Source organism: Eptatretus burgeri, chromosome 6, assembly GCF_056783735.1.
Source record: "Eptatretus burgeri isolate ZD-2024b chromosome 6, Ebu_testis_v1, whole genome shotgun sequence".
In the NCBI taxonomy this organism is placed as follows: Eukaryota; Metazoa; Chordata; class Myxini; order Myxiniformes; family Myxinidae; genus Eptatretus; species Eptatretus burgeri.
In genome coordinates this window covers 60,962,565-60,989,798 of record NC_140966.1, presented here as the reverse complement: position 1 = coordinate 60,989,798, position 27,234 = coordinate 60,962,565, and the positions used below count along the sequence as shown (strand labels likewise).

The window sequence follows — 27,234 nt, the reverse complement described above, 5'->3', positions numbered from 1 at the left end:
AGTGAAATCTGATAATTTAAAGAAATAATGAGTCTAATAACTAAGCCTATACACCCTCCTTCTTCATATATACACAAGAAAATGTTAAATTCCCAAAGCATTAAACTTATTTTTTACTCCTGTTTGGAGGATTATATTGAGTGAACAAAACATTTAGGAACATGTCAAAATTAACCAGCTTCATTGAGCTATATTAGCCTGGTGTTGGCTTAGTGGTTAGGGTGGTGGCTTGGGATCCCAGGGTCCTGAGTTCAAGCCCCGTTGGCTGCTGAATTAACACCAGGGGGTTGACTCAGCCTGTCATCCTTCCGAGGTCGGTGAAATGAGTACCAGTGTACTGGTCCCGGTGTATGCCCCGGTAAGAATAGGTGTACCATATCCCTGTGTGTCATAAGAGGCGACCAGGGTTGGCGTCAGGAAGGGCATCCGGCCATAAAAAAAACATTGCCTCAAGAAAAAGCCCAACCCCTGCACAGCAGGGAAAAATGGCTGTAAAAACGGTCATTTTATTGAGCTATATTATTTAATGCATTCACTGCTTGACCTCGCGCCCTGTCCCCCAGAGGAACTGCTTATCCATAGCGTCTGCCAGACTTGTGTCTATATTTTCAGAGGTTTTGTGAGGTGCTCTACAGGGAATCAAAGCAAATCTGGTGAAAAATGGATGTTTTAAAATAAAGTTATAACGTTTTCGTGAAGCAATGCACCACGTGACGAGTGCCCAAATGAGCAGGCATGTGGTGGATTGTCTGCGATGTTTATTTCACGGGCGATTAAACTTTGCAATGTCTCCAGGGCTGTACTACATTAAACACCAACTATTTTGTGGATAAAGTCATTATTGAAATTAATTCATTTAATTTCTCCAACTGCTGCGGGCCGCAGTGAAGACGGGCTTTAAGGTTAAAAGGATCCTATATGATAGGCAGCCAGATCATGGCCAACCGTTCCTTATCAACCATTTAATTGGAGTGCTTGCTTGAGTGCTTAAGCCACTTGCCGAATGCCCTACAGTCGATAGCGGTACAGTTTGTATCCCTATCGTGATGTATAGTTGGCAGTTACTACAACGTAGAGGTACACCATTTACAAAGGTTATGTTTCTCTTTGTGAGTTTCAAAGCAAAATATATTTGATTACACGCGATTTCTGAGCCATTTCCTGTATGAATGTGTTTTCTAAATTACAGAGCTATTTTTTTTTCCACCCGTCACGTGCCGATTGGCAGCTGTTTATAAAGATTAATGTTTAGGCACATCTCCCTGAAACGTCGCAAATGCAATGTTGTTTTTATCCTTTGTTTTTTGAAATTCCCCCGAAACAAGGGTGAAATCTACTCAAGGTTTTGGGTTGTATACAATACGTACTGACGTCAGTAATCACACTGACTCCAATCTGCCGATTCCTGAAGAATTGCTGATATTGGCCAATCACTAATACTGTATGTGTGTGTGTGTGTGTGTGTGTGTGTGTGTGTGTGTGTGTGTGTGTGTGTGTGTGTGTGTGTGTGTGTGCGCGCGCGCGCGCGCGCGTGTGCGTGTGTCTGTCTGTGTGTCTGTGTGTCTGTGTGGGTGTGTTGTACATAAAACATAACATTATCTCTCTGCTAACTCCACTCTACCCACCCCCACCCATCTCTCTCTCTCTCTCTCTCTCTCTCTCTCTCTCTCTCTCTCTCTCTCTCTCTCTCTCTCTCTCTCTCTCTCTCTCTCTCTCTCTCTCTCTCTCTCTCTCTCTCTCTCTCTCTCTCTCTCTCTCTCTCTCTCTCTCTCTCTCTCTCTCTCTCTCTCTGACCCTTCCCTCTCTCCCTCTCTCTCTCCCCGCCCCCTCTCTCTCTGTCTCTCTGTCTCTGTTCCATCTCCGCTCCGCCCCCACCTAATACACAGCAGCACCCCCCCCCCACACATCTCTCTCCTCTCTCTGGACATGTCCTGGCTCCGGGTGGTGATTATGTCTGGATGGACTTTGTCTCCGGACGTGTCCAGGTGGTGTTTGTCTCCGGATGGGTCGGGGCGGTGTTTGTCTCTGGATAGCTTAGCTCCAGACGTGCCCGGAAGGTGGTTATCTCCTGACTTGTCCGGGCAGTGTTTGTCTTTGGACAGCTTAGCTCCAGACGCATCTGGGCAGTGTTTGTCTCTGTGCTTGTCTGGGCAGTGGGTGTCTCCAGACAGCTTAGCTCCAGACATGCCCAGACGGTGTTTATCTCCGAAAGTGTCTGGGTGGTGTTCATGTCTGGACGTGAGTTTGTCTCCAGACATGTCTGGGTGGGTGTTTAATCCCGAACATGTTCAGGCGGTGTTTATGTCTGGGCGGTGTTTGTCTCCGGATGCGTCCAGGCAGGTGTTTGTCTCTGGACGTGTCCAGGCGATGTTTGTCTCCAGACGCATCCAGGCAGTGTTTATCTCTGAACGTGTCCAGACAATGTTTGTCTCCAAACGTGTCCGGGCGGTGTTTGTTTCTGAACGTGTCTGGGCGGTGTTTACGTCCAGGTGGTGTTTGTGTCCATACGCATCCGAGCGGTGCTTATGTCTGGATGGGAGGTTGTCTCCGGACGTGTCCGGATGGAACTTTGTCCTCGGACAGCTTGTTCCAAATATTGAAGCTGTTTTCACCACTTAAAAATCCATATCTTCATGTGTGACTCTTGCACCATTCTTTGAATCGATCATTTTCCCAATGTTGATGTTGAGTTTTTATAGCTTCTCCCAAGCTGCAGCACCAAGAGCTGTACTGACAATTTCTCTTTCTGTGCGTGATACGTGAGCATACTGATCTGTGTACGTACATGTGTGAGTACGTAAATTCCATTGCAGCCGCTGCAGTAAAATTCAGTGCATGCTTTCAATTAAAATTATGCAAAATACGACTTGTTTTAAATCTAGCAAATTGTGCAACGAATGTAGAATGTAGACAAATTGCGTGAACGTGACAAATGTAGAATGTAGACAAATTGTGTGAACGTGACAAATGTAGAATGTAGACAAATTGCGTGAACGTGACAAATGTAGAATGTAGACAAATTGTGTGAACGTGACAAATCATCTTCATGATTGAAGGTTCATTTTTGAACATGGTTTTCACCTGTTTGCAAATTCGGATAGGAACTAAAGTCCTGAAGCCGCTGTATACGGGAACAGTTCTTGATGGGTGACACTCGCTATGTGATGTTTTCTCCTATTTTGCTAGTTGGGAGTTGGACCAGATAGTGCTGGTGAGTCCACGTCCCACACATGTAAATATGTGTATAAAATGTTTACTGTAGATCTATATAGAAAGATAGCATGGCCAATCATTTTAATATGCACGAAGTGTGTAGCTTTTTGTATTCCGCCATGCGTTTAATGTATATTTGTTGAGAACTGTGGATTGTATTTTTAATAGGCTATGTGAGTGTGTACCTGATGAGGAAATGACCCATGTCATATTTGTTTAGAGGAAGAAAACTGACATGTCTGGTACATGACTCATGTAATTTTTGGGGGGGAGGTTTGGGAGGGTGGGGGATACATGACCTGTCGGGTACAAAAAGCCTGCAACCATTTTGAAAAAAACATAACAGCAACAAATAAAAAGGGCCTCCTTCCTTTTTTCAAAAAAATGCAGATGATCAACTGGTATTTTTTATTTGACCTAATTAATAAATGTACGTGTTGTCAGCTTAATATATACCTGGTGTTGGCTTAATGGTTAGGGTGGTGGGCTTGGGATCCTGGGGTCCTGAGTTCAAATCCTGCTCAGCTGCTAAATTAATACCAGGTGGGGTTAACTCGGCCTGTCATCCTTCCAAGGTTGGCAAAATGAGTGCCAGCATGCTGGTATACTGTTTCGGAGTGGCGACCCATCCAGGATTGTGCCCAATAGCCAAGGAGACTGCTTAGACAGCATCAACACTCTGCACAGAGTATGGTCCCAATGGATAGATGGATGGTATCGTCAGGGTGGAACTGACGTTCAAACAGTATGTTATTGAGACACATATACCGAGGCTTCATGGACGGATGGATGGCTTTACGGATGGACCCACTCCCTCCGGAAGTAGCCAGGGGGTGGTGAGAGGTAGGATAGCAGTGGCAGTTGGTCAGACGGATGGCAGTGGGTTAATACCATAATCTTATTAGTCTCCTATCAGTTTCACCACAGAGGACTACAAGTTTGCTCTCCGTCTATCTGTCCGTCCATCCGTCCATCCCACCTGTGGTCTTTCAGACTTTTTTTTTCCATACCCTCTAATATATTCAACTGAATCTTGGTCCATAGCTTTATTATGATAAGTTACAGAATAAGTTCGAGTTTCAGGGTGTTTTGTTAATTTTTCACAGAGTAATGCCCTTTTTGGACTCAGAAAATATCACATATGATACATGGGTCAGTGTTCAGCTTCCCCGGCTCCACCCTACTGCTTTACACCCATTGACTGGACAGCTTTCCTAACTCCACTTCAATTAAAATCATGCCTCGCCATTCTATGAAACAGCACAGATCGGCAGGCCTTAGGCCTGGGTGTTAGTCCGTGGCCCAGTTCAATTGAAATGATCCCAGGTATATAACCACAATGTATTACAGTACATATGCACATAAACCGTACACATGGTTTTGCTTCATGTATGTACGTTGGGTTATTTTTATTATTTTCAGCATCAAACGTGCCCATTATACACCGCACAAAAATAAAGGGGTGTGCGGAGTGTGCTTAATGGTGCAAACAAGCTCAAATGAGCTAACATTGTCGTCCTCTTAATGATGACGTCATAAAAACTAATATGACGTCATTGTGGTGTATCAGGTTTGCGATAAATTATCTGTGCTAATGCCCGGCTTGATTCCTGCAAACAAAATTCAAACAGCTTGCCTAGTTTCGGAGATAATGGTATAGGCGATTTCCATTAGCGGCGATATGACGTCAACTTTTTTTCTAGGAAGAATTTCCAAAATCGGAGATGGTTACTGCCTGCGCGTGGGCTTTCTGCATATACATGCCAAGTTTCACGAAGATCCGATGAAAACTCTGGGTCGTGAAACGAAAAATGTCCAAAAATAGGAATGACGTCATAAAAATTGATATGACGTCACAGTGATGTATCATATGTGCGGTAATTCATCTCTGCTAATGCCCTGTTCGATTTCCGCAAACAGAATTCAAAAAGCTTGCCTAGTTTCGGAGATAATTTTTTAGGCGATTTCCATTAGCGGAGATATTTTGACGTCATAACTTTTTTTTCTCGGAGGAATTTTCAAAATCGGAGATGGTTACTGTCTGCGCAGGGTATTTTTACATATATATGCCAAGTTTCAGGAAGTTTCGATGAAAACTGTAGGCTGTGAAACAAAAAAGCCCACAAGAAGAAGATGAAGAACAACGTTGAAATGAGAGCGAGACCACAAACGTGAGTAAGACTTAGAGATCCGCCACGAGGATTAAAAAAAATCTGGCTCTTTCTGGACTTAAAAAGGATCACATCGGTAGGGGGCATGAATCACAAAACATTTACCGCTCTTGTTATTATTGTTGTTATTATTATTCTTTAACAGTCACAATCATTCCCATGTTCTTGACATAGAATGCATAGAATGCTTCAAGGACGTCAGGAGTGTGTTCAATTACAAATGAGCTTGTAGAGCGCTCACCAAGTGGCTTAAGCTCTCCAAGTGGCTCAAAGCACTCAAGCACTCCAATGAAACAGTTGATAAGGAATGGCTAGTTTGACAACGCAAGCAAGCTGATTGGCAATGGAACACAACCCTGGTTTGCTCTAAATCCAACTGTTCAAAAGCTAACTGTTGTGACTGTTTAAAAAGGTAATCATACGTTGGAAAGACTTGACAGACTAGTTTGTGGTTACAATAATTTTTACTTCAGTTGGTATTGTACCCCACAAAATGCCAAGCTGAGCTATTTATATACACCCTAACACAGTGTTCGTCCAATGTGGAAATCCCTCTTAGGGTGGGTGGCAAGTTAAGTTGCCACAACCTCAGTCATGTGACCCTTTGTCCCCCTGGCAAGTTTGGTTGAGATCGAATAAGTAATGGCCGAATGTGTCACAGACAGACAGACTGGACAGACAGATACGAAATTGCAAGTTTTCGTGTGATAGATAACCATCATTATTTAAATAATTATGCATTCCTGGTCCACAACCGCCTTGAATGTTTGCCACAACAATTGCAACGACCCTTCAATGTGATCAAAATAAATGAGTAAATCAACTAAGCATTGAAAGTGATGGGCAATATCATATTATTTCTGTGACGTTTACATTAGCATCAAAGAATCTGTCTTTACGGGCGGGTTAACTCCCCACTTTTTGATGTTTTATGGCGTATTTTACTAAGCATTTAATATCGGATGTAACCAGACTACACTCCACAACACATATTTACAGAGAGAATTGGGGTCCTTCCCCACCCTGAACCACTGGGACTATGAATTTGTTTTCACCTCCTTAAAACCTTCCTGTGCACCCAGTCAGTACAACACCCATTTCAATTCATTTAACCAAACTTTAACTAGAAAGCAGAATTTAACCAAATTTGGTGGTGTTTCAAAAGGTAACTATAACAGCACTCTGGAGAGCGCGTACCGACATCAAGCTCAGCAGTTTATATTTTGTATCCCACTGATAGGTCGGATCTGAATCCGTACCTGAACCAAAATCCAATCCGCTTGTTCTTGTCACCTAAACCAACTCATCTAGCTAGCTTTGCCAGAACGCATCCACAACTTTTTGAGATATCCTGTTCACAGATAAATAAATAGACGGGTGAAAACATGTCCTGGGTTCACCTACGGTCGTGGAGGTAATGAATGGAGGTGAGTTTGTGTCTCTTTAGAACCTTGGATGCTAAAAATCGAAGACCTTTTGTTTGTGCAGAACATTGGAGAAGATGGATGGTGGGAAGGTCGAATAATGGAGAAAAATGGAAAACCAGGAATATTTCCACAAAATTTCGTCAAAGTACTGTCTCAAGATGCTGTGAGTTTTGAATCTTTCACATTCACAATATTTTACTTGGAAATTGTACAATTGTGTTATTAGCCCCCCCATTGGACTTAATTAAAGTGGCGTAAAAGACGCTGCAGCAAATGCGGTAATTTTTTTTTATCCCACCTTTAAAATCTTTATTAGGCCCCATTGGACTTTGTCCAAAATGGGGGCTGATGAATTTGGTCTCGATTTTCGTGTCCGTGCGTGCATGTGTACATACGTCCTCAACGATATCCCAGACATGTATGAACCGAATTTATTCGTATGCAGCACAAAGCCAACGCATGATGGTATACATATGCACATCATTTTCTTTCGCAATGCGATCAAAGATGGCCGAATGGCGGCTATCTTCATTGTAAAAAAACCCAAAGTTGAACACGTCTCGGAAATGTATGAACCGATGTTTAAACTTGGCACACAGATAAGGAACGATGGCTTGCATAAGCATGTCTTTTACTTTCGATATCAGATCTAAGATGGCCGACTGGCAGCCATTTTGTTGCTTAAAATGTGTCCCCAACCATTTCTCAGACATGCATGATGCGATTTTGTTCAAACTTGGCACAAGCCGAGTACATGACGGCATACACATACACCTCACTTTATTTTGAGATCTGATCAAAGATAGCCAACTGGTAAACTGGTGGCCATTTCAGTTGTACATAAATATGGGCTATCCCTTTAGTTAACTCCTTTTAACTCCGTACAGCAAAATTACGAAAAAACATGGGGGCTATGACAGTTTATATATATATATATATATATATATATATATATATATATATATATATATATATATATATATATATATATATTTTTTTTTTTTTTTTTTTAACTTGTTAATCGTCTTATTTGAACAGCCGCTAACTTTGTTCATAGCCCTAAATGTTCCCAGATTCTTGTGTGGTCAGTCGGGGGAACGTATTTTTCACCACGTGTTTCACGAACCACTTGGCTCGGCCTGAGTTCTACTGAAGGTGATTTGGGCAGGAATTTGTAACTTGTTCAGACTTCAGGGTGCCGGTGATAATCACCTAATCTTTGTCGAATACACAGAGGGATCTTTAAAATCCACCGAGCAGCTGGCACGAGCAGATGGGGGCATCCGGCTCAATGTACAAACTGTAGGGTGTGGACATGAATATTGCCATTCCTCAATCCGACAGGTTCGAGTTGGGTCAAGAATCGAACCCCAAAAAGACAGCTCCAAGGTAAATGTGGTACCTCTGCACCACACTATCAGGACAGCCGTTCACCACCCCCAAAACGGGTGTTTATAATTAAAAATTGTCACACAAGTGCGTTCAAAATTTGATAAGCAGATGTACGATTGTCTCCTGATTATGCATATGTAAACTTGAAGGCTATTCAACTGAAACTTTTTGTCCAAGTTCTGATTTAGTTTCCTGTCCACAAGATTCAAATCTTCTGCTTGGGTGCATTTGCATGGCAATGACGCCATAATGGGTGCTCTGGCAATGATAGAAGCAATTAATACCACAGATGGCAACGTTGTCCTTCAACAAAGGCGCATATGTTTCTTCAATGAATTTACTCAGCAAATACAATGTGCATAATACTGCTTACTGTATATGTACAATGTGAATACTGTTGTGCAGTACTGAGTACAGTACAAACACAGTCGCAATTCCCCAAGATGTTATGATTGGGACCTGTTAAGGCAATTCAGCTTTCTCGCTCTGTGCCAGGGTTGGCAAGATGCTCGAGAGTCTAAGCTCCAGAAGTGCACATACTCGCCTCTAAGCCATGCAGCCTGGGTTTGAATCCTGGCCCAGTTATAAACTGTCATACTGGTGTTTCACATGCAGGTGATTCATCAATGTGTGTGTGCCATCCCTCGGATGGACGTCAAACTGGGAATCCCGTCTGCAGGCATTAGTTGGTGGATGCTAAAGACCCAACGGTGTCCGTGAATAGAAGGCGAGCTGTCGCTGGCACCATTAACATCTTACAAATTCATGCCATAACCTACAAGAGGGCATTGCATCAGCGGCACAATCACACCCTGGCCAATGATGCTACCCCGTAGCCTTGTGCTGCATTCGAAAGAAGAAGCTCTGTGCTAACTAGTGAGGGAGACTTTCTCGTCTGTGCCCCACAATTCCACACCACAACCTCTCTTCTACGATGGACGTATTGAACAAAATGGCGGGAAATTATAGGATCTGAGATTTTATATTTATCACTTATCTTCACACTCAATGGATTCATGATTGCCTTCATTTCAATATCTAATGTAGTTCGTCAAATCCATTTTCAAGCTCCTGGCGTTAACTATTCATTATTGTAATCGTTTTAAAGGGGCTCACATTACCATCTCTTTTAGCATCTCCTGGGTTCATCATATCAGTTTTCAAGGTGAACATATCACTGTTCATTTGAGCCTTCAGTCATTTTGTATGTCCATGTTTTTCTTTCATGATGATCGTCTTGGGCCATTCATTGAACCTGCTTGTATTGATATTACATCCACCTGGTTAACAAACTAACCAACATCTGGGCAATGGCTGCATTCAGGGCAATCTCTTCCTTATAATCTGCACTCACTGTTCGTTCCTTCTTTAACTCGTGCTCAGTCCTGCACTCTGGTGGTGCAACTCCTTCTGCATCAACAGTTTCTTCACACAGCACAACATTCAAAGTTAACGAGTGAATGCAGATTCTCCAAAACAAAAATATACATTTACAACAGAGGGCACTATCGCAGACCCGACTCCCATTTGCCCCCTATGGGTGAAAGTTCCAATCAGTTTGCAAACCCAAGACTTCTGACACTACTTGCACCAGACATAACTTATCGACGAGAGATTCACAGTCAAGAAGAAGCAGCTTGAAAACGATTTATATTAAAAAAACAATCCTACAACATGACTATAATTGTCATGCAACAATGGGTGGCAGTTTACAACATCCTGAGGGTGTAGCTCTTAATAATGCAAGTTCAGAATAATAGATACTGAAGCCATAGTAAGCACTTCTTCTTTTAATGCTACAGGCTAGGAGAAGGAACAAATATGTTAAAAAGGGTTGAGGGAGAAATATAATGGGGGTGAAAGGAGTAAAACAAATATGGTGTCCAAGGCAATCTCCACTCATGACACTATTCCTCTCCCCCTCGACCCTCTTCCTTGCGTCAATTGCAAACCAACTTCTGCAAATCTTCTCAACTTTCTCCAAATAGTTCGAACTGTTGCCAATGGATCTCCCTTTAATTGTCCCTCCTCTCTGCCCTCAGTCCCTCTTTAAACCAACCTACCAACCAATCATTCAGCTGGTTTGGTTAAAGTAACCGTGAATTCCATCCAGCCATAGGAAGCAGATACACAAAATCGTATTGTGACAGTTTTTGAGCCCCTGGGAAGGACAAAGCACATCCACATAGATTAAATCGAGTTATGTCTGAGAATTCTGTTTAGCAATTGAGAGATATCGATTCATGTGGATAGATATGCATTGGAATACCGGGCGTAGTGGCGTGCGCCTGTAATCCGGCTACTCGGAGGCTTGGGTTGGAGGATCGCTTGAGGACGGGGGCTCTGTGCTGGGCCGCGCTATGAGAGGGTGTAGGGCAGCCCAGAATCATGGCGAAACCCAATCCTTATCCCTGTGTCGTAAGAGGCGACCAGGGTTGCGTCAGGAAGGGCATCCGGTGTAAAACCTGTGCCAAATCAGTATGCGGATCATAATGGATGATCCGCTGTGGCGACCCCTAACGGGAGCAGCCGAAAGAAGAACAACAAGATATGCATTGGAATGTGAGTTAGCTTAAGTTCCTTTTCTTTCCTTTTTACAGTGAAATCATTTCCCACCAGCAACACACACATGCACACAGATGACATCATCCCCACATCCTTCACTCTAGCAGAGAATATGATGCAATCAGCTTGAGGGGGAGGTTGATGAGGAACCTCATGGAAAAAAACTTCCAGAAAGGCCCCGCTTCACCAATCAAACTCCATTGCTGGGCAAAGGGATGGGACCCAGCCAATCACCAACAGGGAGGCTCCGACCGCTGTCATGAGTCCTGCACTAATGGGGGTCTTGGAGCTGCCAGATGAAATGGGAGGGGAAGGAAATGACAGATTAGAGAGATTCTGACATATTGGAGAGATTCTGCACTTCTTCACTCGCTCACTTGCTCATCCCGACCTCACTTCAGATGCCCTTTACAACCCTCTTTCTGACTTTCCTTTCAAAATTTCACACTTATTCACTTCCTGACGCTCTTTACACTTTGTTGTCTTTTCGACTCGTTCTTTTTGTATTCTTCACGGCTTTTCACGTCACACATGGACACCAATACCAAGCCCCGGCGCACCTTCGTCACACCGCCCGGTCACAGCAAAGCCCGCCTCACCTCTCATCACTCTCTGTTATTCTCACTCGATCTGTGCAGACCAGCGCAATCAGCCAAAGATCATTGAGTGCCTCAGACGATGGGAGCGCTAACTGAGCGGAGGGAGAAACCTGGGAGAGAGCGTGCAGGAGGCGAGCCAAAATCACTGGACCATTGGGCAGCCACAGTCCATACGGGTTGTGGGAGGTGTATTGGAGCACAAAGACAACCCCTCACTACTTCTTTCTCATCGCTAATACTTCTCACCCCTCCTCCTACCTCACTCCCTAATTTCTTCGGGTGTCTGGCGCCTTTGTTTTAGATTGCAAGTCATTCATTTAAGGCATCCGATTGTGCGTTTGTTGCGTAGGAGACAAGGGCAAATGTATGCATACCTGTGTATTGTGTAAATTGCCTGCATCAACTATTCCTGGGTTTTCTCCATAAATTCCTTGTTTGAATCTGAACTGCCATTTATCCTGCCAATTTCTGCCCTGCTTGTAATAAGCTTATGAAAGATTTAGCATTATGTCATGACTTACCATGTTGGGTTTTGGTCTGAGATCGCGCTCCTGGGGTTATTAGTCCAAGCGGTTGATTTGCCTTTGATACACGATTGTGCGCAACACGTAATGTTGGTTTGCTCGGCCAATTAATATCTGTTGCACGACCACTGGCACGGTTCCCCATCTACTTCAGTCATTTTGCCGGTGTGGTAAACCGACACTGGGCATGAGGATCCGATCAAAGGTGAGTGTTGTAGACAGCATCCTTGGCTTTTTTTCTTTTTTTTAAAGAAGTGTCAGCCTTTTCGGAGTTATCCGTGCCACATCCACAACAATATGTTCAAATATACATCACACCTCTTGCTGGCACTTAGCGCAGGTTGTGCAGAGAAACCTGGAATAGATTAATAACCACCTGCTAACCATTTCCCAATTGCACCGCATCGCCCAAGGGTGACGTATTTATAACAAGTTGGTGTACCCAACCAGGGTTGGGTCACCCAATCAAGATCGGGTTATTTTTTTTACTTTAGTAAACCGTCAAGAAGATTGATATTTAGAGCTGTAATGAATATTAACTAGGAGTGTAACATAGCAATTGGCCTCATTTCCTTTTTCGAGGTTGTACAGGATCATACAATGACTATTTACCCTCAGTGTCGGCATGTGGCGAACGTGGACACTGTATATTCATTTCCATTCTGAATACAAAATATAAATACTTAAATACAATTACAGTAGTTCGATTCCTGACAAATACTAATTCATCTTCAAACTTTCGAAGACGACTCAGTAGTGTCTCGACGTAAGCTAAGATCCGCCCCCTCTCTGCCATGTCGAGGCATAAGTCAAGCTCCGCCCTTCTCCATGCCATGTCGAGGCGTAAGCCAAGCTCCGCCCCTCTCACTGCCGAATTGACCTGTAAGCCAAGCCCCGCCCCTCTCACTGCTGAATTGACCTGTAAGCCAAGCTCCGCCCCTCCCACTGCCGAATTGACCTGTAAGCCAAGCTCCGCCCCTCTCACTGCCGAATTGACGTGTAAGCCAAGCTCCGCCCCTCTCACTGCCGAATTGACCTGTAAGCCAAGCTCCGCCCCTCTCACTGCCATATTGAGGCATAAGCCAAGCTCCACCCCTCTCCCTGCGGAATTGAGGAATAAGCCAAGCTCCGCCCCTCTCACTGCCATATTGAGGCATAAGCCAAGCTCCGCCTGTCACTGCCATATTGAGGCATAAGCCAAGCTCCGCCCCTCTCACTGCCGAATTGAGGCATAAGCCAAGCTCCGCCCCTCTCCCTGCCAAATTGAAGCATAAGCCAAGCTCCGCCCCTCTCACTGCCATATTGAGGCATAAGCCAAGCTCCGCCCCTCTCACTGCCATATTGAGGCATAAGCCAAGCTCCGCCCCTCTCCCTGCCATATTGAGGCATAAGCCATGCTCCGCCCCTCTCCTTGCCGAATTGACCTGTAAGCCAAGCTCCGCCCCTTTCCCTGGCAAGGTCGGATGATGCTCAATCACTCAGAACACCATTATTTATTTATTTTAACATAAATTTGATGAAGAATTGCAATCTGTTTTTATTGTGATGTTGACCCAGCACATGTTACGATAATGTGGACAGCAAATTTTGGGGCAATTGGTCCAAGGGAATGGAATTTTTGCATAATAAACCAAAAAAAGCATCACACACACACACACACACACGCGCATGCACGCACGCACACTCTTGTCGAGTGCAGGACTGTTGAGCATGAATTCTAAAACTATTCTGATTTATTCTTTCCTTGGCTGTGTTCTTCTTTCATTCTGTCACCAATGAAAGCGTCGATCCTACGGTTGATATGGTCATGTAACTATTACACATGAAGATCACCATGATCATAACCTGTGTTCTTGTAACTGTCATTTATCAGGAACCAAGTGGGAATGAAGAACCTTCACTCGGTGAGTTAAAACGATCTTTTTAAAATGTAGCCTTGATGTGAAACAGAACAGAAGAATGGTTTTCCTTTTTTCCAGAAAGAACATGTCCTTGTCTCCAAGTTTTTTTTTTCAAGGTGTGTGTGTGTGTGTGTGTGTGTGTGTGTGTGTGTGTGTGTGTGTGTGTGTGTGTGTGTGTGTGTGTGTGTGTGTGTGTGTGTGTGTGTGTGTGTGTGTGTGTGTGTGTGTGTGTGTGTGTGTGTGTGCATGCATGCGCAGAGCAAGTGAGTAGAAGAAACACATAGACATAGGTAGTGACAGAATGCAGAAATTTTCAAGAAGTGGAAGAAGGAAAGTGAAAGGGGCACGCGGTAGAGCACGTACCTCCACCACGTAATGCCTGATCCACGAGAACATATCGGGCCCAAAACATTTTTCAAGCATCATGCAATACAGTATTATATCGTTTTCGGCCCTATCTCTCAATGGTGAAGAATCACTTTAATAATTAAATAATGATCGTATCCAGATCCGGATTCGGATCTTCACCAAAATATAATAAATTCGTCCTCGTCACACACCCAACCTGTCCACAAAATTTCATCCAGATCCGTCAACAACTTTTTGAGATATCCTGTACACTAACCCTAACGTGCCTTTTTACCTTCCTACTCCTTACTCTTCCCTGAATCTAGATTTTGGACACGAATAATAATAAGAGAAGATGATTGGCTGATCAGGAGATTTTGATGAGATTTTTTTGATATATATATATATATATATATATATATATATATATATATATATATATATATATATATATATATATATATATATATATATATCTATATATATATATATATATATATATATATATATATATATATATATATATATATATATATATATATATATATATATATATATATATATATATATATATATATATATATATATATATATATATATATATATATATATATATATATATATATATCCCTAGAGCCAAATGAGCTATTTGGTGGCCCTGTTGCACACCTCTGTTAGAAAAGGTTTAATGATACCACAACAAAGATGAGGATCCCAGCTTTCAGACAAAGTATTTTCGTGGAGCTGGCAGTCCAGGTTAATCCCCCTAACCTAAATTGTGGTGGCAGGCAGTTAACACCACCAGCCCAGATAGCTGCGCTGTTTTTTTCCTTAATAGGAGGCGGACACGTTGATCCTCAGAGATAATAACGCACGCTGCAGGGATGGGGCGCAATGGCGGAGCGACGGAGGCACAGATGGATGCACGGGGGGGGGGGGAGGGGGTTATACTCAAACCCCATGACAAATACACAGACACAGCAACCTAAAATAAACACGGGAATCTAATGACAAGAGATATATTTACAAGGAACAATAATCAGAATATAATAATACATGAGGTAAATTAATCCTAATGTCGAAAATCGTGGCACCTCTACACAGGCTTAAATACAGACAAGGGGAAACGAAACCAAAGAAAATCCTTCCTTAATTCTGGCACTTAGCTTGGTCCAGAGATGGTCTTTATGGAACGTGGAATCGAGGCTCTTCTATTTGCACGTGCAAACGTGCGCAAAATGACAGCAAGCCACTCTCTCGCAGCGGGAACGTTCATCAGGAAATTTGGCGGCAGTTTTTAACACCAAGGCTCACCGACCGTCATGCAGCTTCTTTGTCTATCGCGTCTGCCGATACGCTCTTTGCAGAAAGGCGCCGTCCCCTTTGGTGGCATACACGAGGTTCCGAGATCCGTCTCTCACGACCCAACCAGGAGCCAAAGGCCAGCGTCTTACTCAGTACGCGAGCCAAATAGCCTCAGCATGAATACAAGAATGGTGCAGTCTTCCTCATGCGTCGAAGGAAAGCCCTGTTCCTACAGGCCATCTCCTAGCTACGTTCTCTCTTGACCAAGTGCATCCCTCACTCGGCACTCGTCTGTTCCCCCCGAACTCTGCTACGAGCTGCTTTCCTGTCCTCTCTGATCGCCTGCCTCCTACGCTGTCTTCTTATTCCTGCCACTAACGTCACGTCCATCAAGCATCAGCCTCAGGGGGGTGACTTCGCCCGCCATCACCCTCGGAGGTGGGGCTTCTTGCCAACTTGGTCATGTTATAAAAACGTCATTGTTCCATGGTTTCTAATACAAAAACAGAGATAAAAGTCACAGGGGGGAAATTACATACTGGGGGAACTTATCCTTAATTCCTATCTAATTAACACCGCACCACCCACCCCATGTGGTGACACGTAACACTTTCGCTCACAGTTTCCCTACTTAATTACATCGAGATGTCTCCTTACACGTCTGTGGACCAAACAACTCCATTGAATCCTACCTTTCCTATTAAATTCCTCCATCTACCCCCACAACCGTAACAGTATGTTGCATGAATAGAGGAGTGGCAGGTAAAAATGTATGAGGGTCTGACATAGGTCGCCTTTAGCTCGCTTTGGCCAATTTGGCGCACATTAAAAACAAAGGGATGTAGTTGTGTTTTCGGATAATCTTTCATCGAGAAGAATACTTTTGAATGCCAGGCATTGTATAGGACAGAGGACTAATTTTCCTATACATCATGTCCTATCCTGGTGAATATCAAGAGCAAATACAGGACTCTTTAAGCAACCAAATGCCAAGTATCATTTTGGACAAAAATTTCACTCAATTCATCAAACACATCCTTGCTATAATTCATGGACTGGTGTGTGTGTGTGTGTGTGTGTGTGTGTGTGTGTGTGTGTGTGTGTGTGTGTGTGTGTGTGTGTGTGTGTGTGTGTGTGTGTGTGTGTGTGTGTGTGTGTGTGTGTGTCACGCCACTCCTCCTACAGTTTTGGGCTGATTACATCCAGACTTACTAGAAATGATCAGCATGACCCCAATTAATGTATAGGGGTGTTTCTATCTTTGCCGGAGGTTTTGGGGGGGAGTGAGTGGAGGAAGTGAATTCTCTATGTAAATGTGTAGCGTGTCGCGCCGCCTCCAGGTGGGGGAGGGTATTACAAGTCCCCAACATTTACAGTATTCCTGTCCCCACGTTTTCCAGTGCAGTGAGGCGTTTTGAATTATAAGCAGTCGGTATGTTTTTGCTTCATGCACGTAACCCGGGTTATTAATATTTTTTGTGTATACAGAGCTGTAACTTGCCGATACACCACCCAAATAAAGATATGCGTCAGAAGAACGTGTTGCATAATTGAAACAAGATTGCCTGTAGGGCAGGTACTCTGTTAGTATAATATAATATAATATAATATAATATAATATAATATAATATAAGATAAGTTCCGAGCTTGTAGTTGCTTCAACTTCTCTCAATAATATTTCTTCAAAAGTGTTTTTTCCAACATCATAAAAGCATTTGCAGATGTTACAATCAGTGCTGTTGTTGTGAAATAAACAGAATTCAGCATGCTGCACTATTTTTGAAAGAAAAGTCTTTGAAAACTACTCAGATCTATATTTTTGGTCTCACAATTTGTGAAATTACGAAAGAAAACGGAAAATGAGTGCAAAATGTCCTCCTAACCCCATGATTTTTTATTTTTTATTTTTGCCAAGGATATAAATAAAAAGAATAAACAAATTGCACCCACTCGCACCAATTTTTTGGAAAAATAAAAATAAAAAGTCAAAGAAACAAATAATGAACCAGCTCAGTAGCTTTGGATCTGACTTTGGTTGGCAGATCAAAACTTTCTCCAAGTGTCGTCAACTGCTGAAATCTTTCAGGGTCAGTTGAGAGATTTTTTCCAACCACTCTTCTTTCCCCTTCCTTTGAAGCAACTTGTATTGTCACACCCCGTAAGCGCATGGAATGGTAAGAGTAGCTTCGTAATTGGGTCGTCAAGCTTTTCACAAATGGCATCAAATGAAATGAATCCTACTCCCCGTCCTGTTAACAGTATTTGGAACACATCTTTCCAGGGAAAGCATCTTCGAAGTGCATCGCCAAGACCAACACATTTGTATCTGGTGACCAGATAACAGCGTGCCGAGTTTGGAATCAAGTGGGGGAGTAACACACATGTAGATACAAACCAGCTATCCGCTTCCTCTTGATTGCTATAAATCTCATGTAGATCCACCGTCTGATTTGTAGCGATGCACGCTACTTTCTAGTGGTTCACGAACCCACCTGCTAGATCTAAACTTTGGGTTTTTGCTCATCGTTCGCCCATGTCGTCTGCCATTTTATTGCAGGTAAAGTCATTGAAGTTGTCTTTTGTTCTTAGGATTGCTCAAAAATGCCTTGACATTTCAGGGAAACACCTGGTCCCTTGACTGGATTCAAACTTCTGGGGATTTCACATTCTGACATCTTCTCGTGCGCTCATCAGCCTTGATGGACTGTTCCACGTCATATCTATTGGCAATAACACGTATGACGTCACCTTCTCTGAAAGCACCCTCGATAAACTCTTGTAGTCCATCAACGAGATCACTTGTAGTTTTGATGCCAGCACGTGACATTAACGTATGGAGACACAGGCCATGTAATCCAAGAAAACTGCTTTATGTGACTGAATTTCAGGTCTGAGTTGGATCAGGAATGACTGCTGGTCCACTGACGACGATAGCAAACCTTCCAAATCTCTCAGCAGATGTGCCTTGTTCGTTTTTGCGAGTGATCCAACTGCGTTAGCAGTAGTTAAGGGCCTACTAGAAAGTTCATACCTGAATAGCTGCTGAAGGTCAATCTTTCTCTCTTTCGATAACACGAGTGATATACCAAACAATTGTCAATCAGAATCCAATGATTTCATCTTTCCCTCTTTAATCCAATGTGTTTCGGTGTTTTGCATCTGGAATACGAATCATTGTAAATGATACATTGGGTGACGAGTAGAACCTTGTTGTGCACTTCTTCTTCTTCTTCTTCTTCTTCTTCTTCTTCTTCTTCTTCTTCTTCTTCTTCTTGCATACGGCAGCTTGGCTGCCAGGTAGCTATAATTTTTTTGGGGCGCAACTATTGCTGATGCCGTGCCCCTAAACCAGTATACCGGTACTCATTTCACCGACCTCGGAAGGATGACGGCTGACTCAACCCCACCTGGTGTTAATTCAGCGGATAACAGGACTCAAACTCAAGACCCTAAGATCCCAAACCAGCCACCCTAACCACTGAGTTTACACCAGGCTCACTGTTTTGCACTTCTGTGTCTAGTTTGATTTCCCGTGGTTTCTCAAACATCAGCAAGCTGGGGAACTTGCAAAGATCTTCAGGGACTACGCTTTCAGGTCCCGCGGCACAGACGTCGTGTATGCCTATTGATGGGTTGATTGCCAGCCCTTGGCACTGACGTGCTGCTCTTCGAAGGCTCAGTGCAGTATGAAGTGAAGCTAAACGTTCTGGTTCGTGTTGCAAGGCTAAGTCCTCGGTGACTCCTTGCTCAGAAGACATCCTCTTGAGTCTTGCGATCTTGTTGATTGCAACCTTTATGTCAACCTGTGTACTGGACACCAGTTATGCTTGATGGACCTTTTTTTGCGACTAAAACTTGACCGCTTGCCCGAAGTGCTTCAGAGGGTGTTTCTTCAGCTTTTAGCGAGATAATTTTGACCGTCTCCATGACCACACTATATTAGGTGATTTCAGTAGATTTGCAAGAATGCATTCATATCATAGGCCAAACCACTCTGTACATCTTTTTGTATATCAAGAAGCAGCAAATCAAGTGATCTAGAAAATACATCTGCATTTTCCACGGATGTGTCCACACTTGTACGTTTCAGGCGATCAGCTCTTGTTAGTATCTGGGCTAGACATATTTTTACTTACGAAATCTTTAGATTTAGATTAAGTATATTGATGCCTTCCGTTTCTGTTTGTTTGTTTGTTTGTTTGTTTGTTTGTAGGCATGATAACTCGAGAACGGAAGAAGCTACCAATGTCAAATTACACCACATGATTCAGGAGGGTGATGGCTAGTGCTGATTAGATTTTGGTCAAAATCAGTCAAAGGTCAAGGTCACAGTGAGGTCAAACATCCAAAACATTCGATTTTTGATGGTTTGGTGCAGAATCATCGTAGAAACTTCTAGTTTGCGTCGCGACCTTCTCTCGAGACAGCTTTTATTACACAAGGTCAGAGGTCAAGTTGACGATTTCGTAAGTACCAGTCTATGACTGCTTGTTTGTTTGTTACTTACGAAATCTAAAGATTTCGTAAGTATATTGATGATTTCCGTTTCTGTTTGTTTGTTTGTATGTTTGTTTGTTTGTAGGCACGATAACTCGAGAATGGAAGAAGCTACCAATGTCAAATTACATCACGTGATTCAGGAGGGTGATGGCTAGTGCTGATTAGATTTTGGTCGAAATCGGTCAAAGGTCAAGGTCACAGTGAGGTCAAACATCCGATTTTTGATGGTTTGGTACTGATAACTCAAGAACGGAAGAAGCTACCAATGTCAAATTACACCACGTGATTCAGGAGGGTGATGGCTAGTGCTGATTAGGTTTTGGTCAAAATCGGTCAACGGTCAAGGTCACAGTGAGGTCAAACATCCAAAACATTCGATTTTTGATGGTTTGGTACAGAATCATCGTAGAAACTTCTAGTTTGCGTCACGACCTTCTCGAGAGACAGCTTTTATTAGACAAGGTCAGAGGTCAAGTTGACGATTTCGTAAGTACCAGTCTATGACTGCTTGTTTGTTTGTTTGTTTGTAGGCACGATAACTCGAGAACGGAAGAAGCTACCAATGTCAAATTACACCACATGATTCAGGAGGGTGATGGCTAGTGCTGATTAGATTTTGGTCAAAATCGGTCAAAGGTCAAGGTCACAGTGAGGTCAAAAATTCAATTTTTGATGGTTTGGTACAGAATCATGGTAGAAACTTCTGGTTTGCGTCGCTACCTTCTCCAGAGACAGATTTTATTAGACAAAGTCAGAGGTCAAGTTGACGATTTCATAAGTACCAGTCTATGACTGCTTGTTTATGGTATTTCCTTTCTTGGGCCTCATGTTCAAAACCAAATACGTTTGCCAGCAATGAAATGTCACCAATCCTTTGTGCAACAGACTGTGGTGCTGTTTTCACTGTTGGTGTGACGATGTTTATCAATTTGGAGTCGCCATGTTTCTTGACACAACTACAGATGATGCATTTGTATCTGTTAAATGGGACTGAGTGAGACCTTGATGTTCTTTGAGGGACTCCTGCTAAGTTAGATGGTCCTTCACTGCCTCGATTCGCGATGTGCAGCCTTTCATGGGTATTTTTGACGACACGGGTGATGACAAATGACAGGCACACTGAAGTTGGACTCTGTCACTGCTCCGTGCTCTCGAGCAGATCTTTATGCATCATCAATTGGTTCATGTCCCTCATCCAAGAAAATAATTTGTCCAGGCCTTGTGATCTGGCGTCGGGCAATTTGTCAATGCCTCTCTTCAGGCATATGATGCAAACAGTTTTGTCATACTGTAAGGAGCGTTTCTTCTTGGCAGGGGATGGATTAATGTTCAATCCCTGGTCCATGGGTTCCATTGTCAAAGCTACTACAAACACTCAAACTTTTTTTACACGCCGCTCGCCTATTCATGCAACACATTTAGACTGAAAGCTGAGATACACATCTTGTGATACCAGTGAATATTTTCTAACAAAGAGGTGCAACGAAAATTGCTTTTAAGACCCATCTGGAGAAATGCCCGCAAGACTAATATGTTGCAAGTGGCTTAACATGTTGGGTTCGAGTGCTGACATGATAATACCGCATGTACATCGAGACGGATCAACATGTTCCAGTACTCGAGTTAAGAGTGGCCTGAAAGTTTATTTACCCCTCCCGAGTGAAGCATTCGTTCTTAAGCTCGTAATATAAAGGTATTATTGTGCAGTACTTACAATAATTAATCAGTCATTGGATCTGTATGCGCTCCATCATTCTGCTTGCACCAATGAATTTGTCGCCAAGTCCTTTTAGACATCTTGTGCAGCATTTGTGGAGTCACCTGTGCGAAAGAGGCCACGACTGCAGCACACACTTTTTCAATCATCCTACACCGGTTCGTCAACATTTTCTCCTTGATGAAGCCCCACAAAGAGTTGTCCGGAGTCGTTAGTTCTGGACTATGTGGTGGCCATGCGAGAAATGTAGCGGGGGTAAAGCAACTCTCAGGCCACTTTGTACAACTAAAACTGCAGTATTATTACTCTGAAATAATATCGTTGGATGCTTTGGCAGAGTGAGCTCAGTTTAAACAGCCAGCTCCTGTTACTGGTTTATCTCCCAAAATAGAATTGAATGCGTTGGAAATTTCTTCAATCTAGACTTTCGAGCCTGCCTTGCTCCATTAATTACGACATCCGAGTTGTTTGTATCCTTTCAGTTTTTTGTTCTCCTTATCCCTGCATTGAACCGCTGATTGATTTATTCCTAGTGATTGATATTATTGAAACAGCTTGATGAAACACAGTGCTGTATTAAATCTACTTGATAGTAATTGAAGCTGCAGGGACCTTGACCAAGGACTCGATACGAGATAAGCTCTAAAGTACTACATTGTCTGTTTCATAACCAGACTCAGTGGTGTAATGGTAAGAGCATAGACTCTGAGTCTGGGAGATCAGGAGTACAAACCCCGGCTAAGTTATACCAAAGACTTTAGAAATGGCACGTACTGCTTCCTTGTTTGACATTCATCATTTAAAAGGACAAGAAGAGGAAAAAACAACCATACGTTGGTATCCATGCAGAGGAGGAAACTCCTCTTTCGGAAATGCCCCGCTGAATGTGGTGAGAAAGACGGCGCCATTGTTGTAGCCTCTCTGGTACCTAGAAGGGCCTGGGAAGTGATGACACTTCCTCCAATCTCAGTGACTGTTTGTCTCATCTAATAGTCCTGTGTCGTGTCTCGTGTATTCGTCTGTACGTCAATGTCTGCGAGATGTGCGTGCGGCAGCTCCACTGCGAGCCTTAGATTCTGTAAAAATAAATAAATAAATGGAACCACACTCTCTCCTTACAATTGCACTCGCTATCTTGTGCTGCTTGTCAAAGGATAATAATCATGATGAGTACCCAAACTTAATGATGTAAGACCCCATAGATGTTGCTCAGCTGCTCCTTCTGCCAGACTTTATGAATAGTCCAGTTCCTTCCAGGTTGGCCCTGTAAGCATATCTAAACACTCGCAAGCAACTTACCTGGCAGGAACTTTTGGCCAATTTAACATGTCTGTGTCTGTGTCTGTGTCTGTGTCTGTGTCTGTGTCTGTGTCTGTGTCTGTGTCTGTGTCTGTGTCTGTGTCTGTGTGTCTCTCTCTCTCACACACACACACACACACACACACACACACACACACACACACACACACACACACACACACACACACACACACACACACACACACACACACTGTTTGATGTGTTGCCCCATTAGTCAAAGCCACATTCACATCCATTTTTTTTCATGACACACAACATACGGAACATGACATGTGCAACAACATACAGTACATACACTCACCAAGCTTTTCCCACAGCACCGATGCATGTTTCATACAACAAATAAAACAATTGGACCATATATGCCCATCTTGAGTGCTAGGGAAGACCCTTTGTAAAATCAAACCCGTTGTAGTCATGATGAAATGTTTTTTTTTTTGTGAAATATCAAGGTTTTGTCCCATTCCTTTATCCCAACCATAATATAGAGCATACTTAGACTGCCGGTTTGATGAATTCCAATGAAATATTTTGTGATGACAGAATGTCTGAAATGTGTGGCCTTGCGTGACTTTTGTGGCAAGAATCCAGAGGAGCTGTTTATCAATGAGGGTGATATCATCCAGGTGACAAGGAAGGTATGTTTATGCAACCGTAAAGGCATTTTTCACAAAGCTTAGCCCAAAGTCTTAACTGTGCTTTTTGTGAAATAATTTATCTATACGAGGTGATTCTTTAAATTAAAATAAACAGTGATGTTATTGCATTTATTGCTGCAGAAGTTCTAACGGTGTGTTTCCTTATTCATTATTTTACGTTAGTTTGACGATGGCTGGTGGCACGGAAAAGTTAACGGTCAACATGGAATGTTTCCATCCACTTTCGTCAGACCCATTCAATCCGAGGTGACCTTGAATCTACCATTTGAGAATGTTATTGAATTTGCATTAAATGTGCATGCATTTTACCAATTCGTACAAATCTTTGTTTTTCACAGGAAAAAACGCTCAAACCATCTGACGCCGGTACGTGGTGATGAAAAGATGGTTATGGAAAGTATCACGAGGGAGGGTTATCATACTAAAACAAGCAATTTGTTGTCTGCCTGTCTGTGGTCGATGCATTAAGTCGTCACTTATCTGATCTCAAACAAATGTGAAAGGGGGAATAAGGGTCATAAGACAAGGGTTGTAGCAACTTGGTTTGCTTCTTCACCCCGGGGGTTTTGAATGTGAAGTCGATGCAAATTCTCAACATAAATGTGTATCGTGCAGTGCCGCTCCCACCGATGGTGGGAAAAAGGTATCACGAGTGACGCTTTAAAGGCCTTAATTGTATCACAAGTATATTCTGTAGGCCTTCGCGTAATTGTATCAATCGATCTTCATCTTATTTTCACACTCAATTAACCGATGTTGCTTTCGACTCAACTGCAAAAAACCCAAGGAATTCCATTGGCCTATTGCCTTTTTCCACCTTTGAAAAACACAATGTTGAGGTGTATAGACAGCAGCATCGTTGCATGTTATCATCACATTTTTCCAAGGCCACTTCTGAGAACAAAAGTAACGAGAAAGCACGTTAAAATGCAAAGCCCGTCTGCTTTGTATTCAAACTAAACTTGATGAAAACAAGTTAAAAAGAAAAAAAAAATGTAAAATTTATCAATTGCTGTTCTTCATATTCTCATAATAATGGTTTGTTGAAAATTTGATGTCAAAAGCTCAAATGGTTTTAAAAAAAAAAGAAGAAAAAAAGTTATGGCCTGGAAAGACGCACTAATGCTAAAATGGTAAATAAATAAAGAATAAAAATGGTAAACTAGTAAAGAAACACGGAAGTGATTGCAAAATCCAGCTGTCTCGTGCTGGCATGTAGCAGATGGGCTAATAAGACTTATTTGTACTTACTGTGACTTTGCCCTTTGACATTTTGACCCAATTATTAATTAGTGTTCTCCGTATTGTCATTATAAAGGTTTGTTGAAAATGTGATGACAAAAGCTTAAATGGTAAAAACGTTCTGGCCTGGACAGACACACACAGAAGCAATTGCAAAACCCGATCTCCTGCTGTGCAGTCGGACGGGCTAATGGTAGTAGCACAATAATAATATTGACATTTACAAAATAATAATATTAACAATAATGAGAAAGCATCTGTAAATGCAAAGCCCATCCACGTCCGCTTTGTATTTAGACTTCTTTTTCTTCTGTTTTGTAAACATGATGAAAACAGCTATTAAAAACAATTAACGATTTTGGGTGATCTTGACCTTTTGACCTCAAAAGCAATAGGCTTCAGTCATCCAATGTGGAAACCCTGCTCAAATTTCAAGTCAATCGGATGAAAAATATTTTTTGCAACTTTGACCTTTGACCTTTTGATCTTTAAAAATTAAATAAAATTAAATTAAAAAATCGGCTTCTAACTTTCGATTGAGCCAATTCCATGACCCAATATGTAAATTCTTAAAATTTACAGTCAATCGGATGAAAAGTGATGATCTTATGCAGCCTTGACCTTTGACCTTTGCATCTAAAAAAAAGAACAAAACAATCAGCTTCTGGCTTTTGATTTGTGAACCAATTCAGTGACCCAATGCGCAAATTCTTAAAATTTCAGGTCAATTGGATGAAAATTGACGTTGTTATGTGATGCTGACCTTTGACCTTTTGACCTTTTAACCAAATTATTAATTAATCTTCTCCATCTTCTGATAGTAAAGCTTTGGTGAAAATTTGATGACAAAAGCTCAAATGATAAACGAGAAAGCACCTCAAAATGCAAACGACAAAAATGAAGAAACGCAGAAGCAATTCAAAGACCTGGCCATGTCGCATCACACAGCGGTGGATGAGCTAATAAGGGCTATCTATTTGTGCTCACTGTGACTTTGCCCTTTGACAGGCGAAGGGCATGACTCCTGCCCCATTAGGTGTTCCCGTTGGGAGCAGGTGTTTGTTTTTAAAATTCCACTTTAGTACAATAAGGAGGGGTTGTCCATGTGCAACGTATTGGCAAAACCTCACACAGCGCAAACATTTTCGGACAAATGATGATGTGTGGCGTTGTGCATATATTGGAGGCTCGGGGGCGACAAGACAGAAGAGAGGTTTCTGGGAGGAGTCTGCGAAAGTATCATGAGGGAGGGTTATCAAATGGTAGTGGATCTGAAGAAAGGTTGTAAGAAACATGCCTCATGTTTCCTGGTTTTGGAATAAAGAAACCTGTAGGACACCGTTGAATCCCTCACTTTCGGAATACAGTACTTCACACAACACAACGACTTTTTTTTTGTTTTGTTTTAAGGCCTTTGAGCCCATCGGGCTGCCAGAAGGTAATAAGATTACCTTCCGGCAGCACGATGGACCGGTGGAAAGGTCTCATCTCGGAACACCACGTACGTTCGAAGTTGTGTGCATAGTTAAAAACTTTCAACAAAACACGCAATAGATCATCTTGACATCTTGCGATCAAAATCTGGTGGAATTTCTTGGTTGAATTACACATGGAAATTCTTTACCACAAGCTACTCTTCCATATAGGAAAAATTATTCTCTCCTTATTTTTTTTCATAACTTGGAATGGACCAATTTGTGGTGGGCATGTGAAGAGGGCGATTCAAATATCATACGATCATATGATGAAACCAATACTTTTCCAGGCGTTCTTCGGCTTTGGAGACGTACTGTCAGAATGGGAAATTTTCATCGACCTTCAATGGAGAATTATTTAGGGTTAGCAGTTAGCACATACAATTTGTACACTTCTGGACAAAGTCAGTGTGTGATGTCATTCTTATTGCCTCCTTTGCATTAAAAAAATGAAATAAAAACCGTGCTCCCAAGATGCTCTTTAATGCATCCTCGATAGGCAACCATCATTATGACATACAATCAATGTGCAGTCAATCTTCTGTAAATTTCGATACACTTGATGGTTTTGTTGAGCAGAAATTTTACAATGATTGGCTTTTCTGCCATCTTGTGGTCAATTATTTGTCTTGTACATCTCTGGTGAGCCTCGTCGGCAATAACAAATGCCACACGAGCTTTTTGGCGCCTAGATGACGATCCTTGTGCAATGTAAGGCACACACGCAAAACTCAATCCAAATCTGCTGGGACGATCTGGTGGCCACATGGTCTCCATCTGCTGTGTACACCGATGAAGATTTGGTCTCCTTTTTCGGGAGGCTGCTTTTATGTGGGCAAGGACTTGCAATCAACACAGGACATGATTTTCCTCGAA

The 27,234-nt window shown here is 42.4% G+C and overlaps 1 protein-coding gene across 10 annotated transcripts in view; it reads left to right on the top strand.

Annotated features, from left to right (window-relative positions):
- LOC147024911 (SH3 domain-containing kinase-binding protein 1-like) overlaps positions 1–27,234 on the top strand; it is a 72,197-nt gene that overhangs the window by 25,181 nt on the left and 19,782 nt on the right. For 3 of the 10 annotated variants that reach the window (XM_085885290.1, XM_085885289.1, XM_085885292.1), the window contains 5 exons: positions 6,873–6,974; positions 13,765–13,795; positions 23,526–23,620; positions 23,804–23,887; positions 23,980–24,007. In XM_085885290.1, coding sequence (XP_085741416.1) covers positions 6,873–6,974; positions 13,765–13,795; positions 23,526–23,620; positions 23,804–23,887; positions 23,980–24,007 — 340 coding nt within the window. Of the gene's footprint in view, positions 1–6,866; positions 6,975–8,155; positions 8,201–11,406; positions 11,554–13,764; positions 13,796–23,525; positions 23,621–23,803; positions 23,888–23,979; positions 24,008–27,234 lie in introns of those variants that run through there. The other 7 variants (XM_085885295.1, XM_085885296.1, XM_085885297.1 and 4 more) reach the window with 5 other exon arrangements.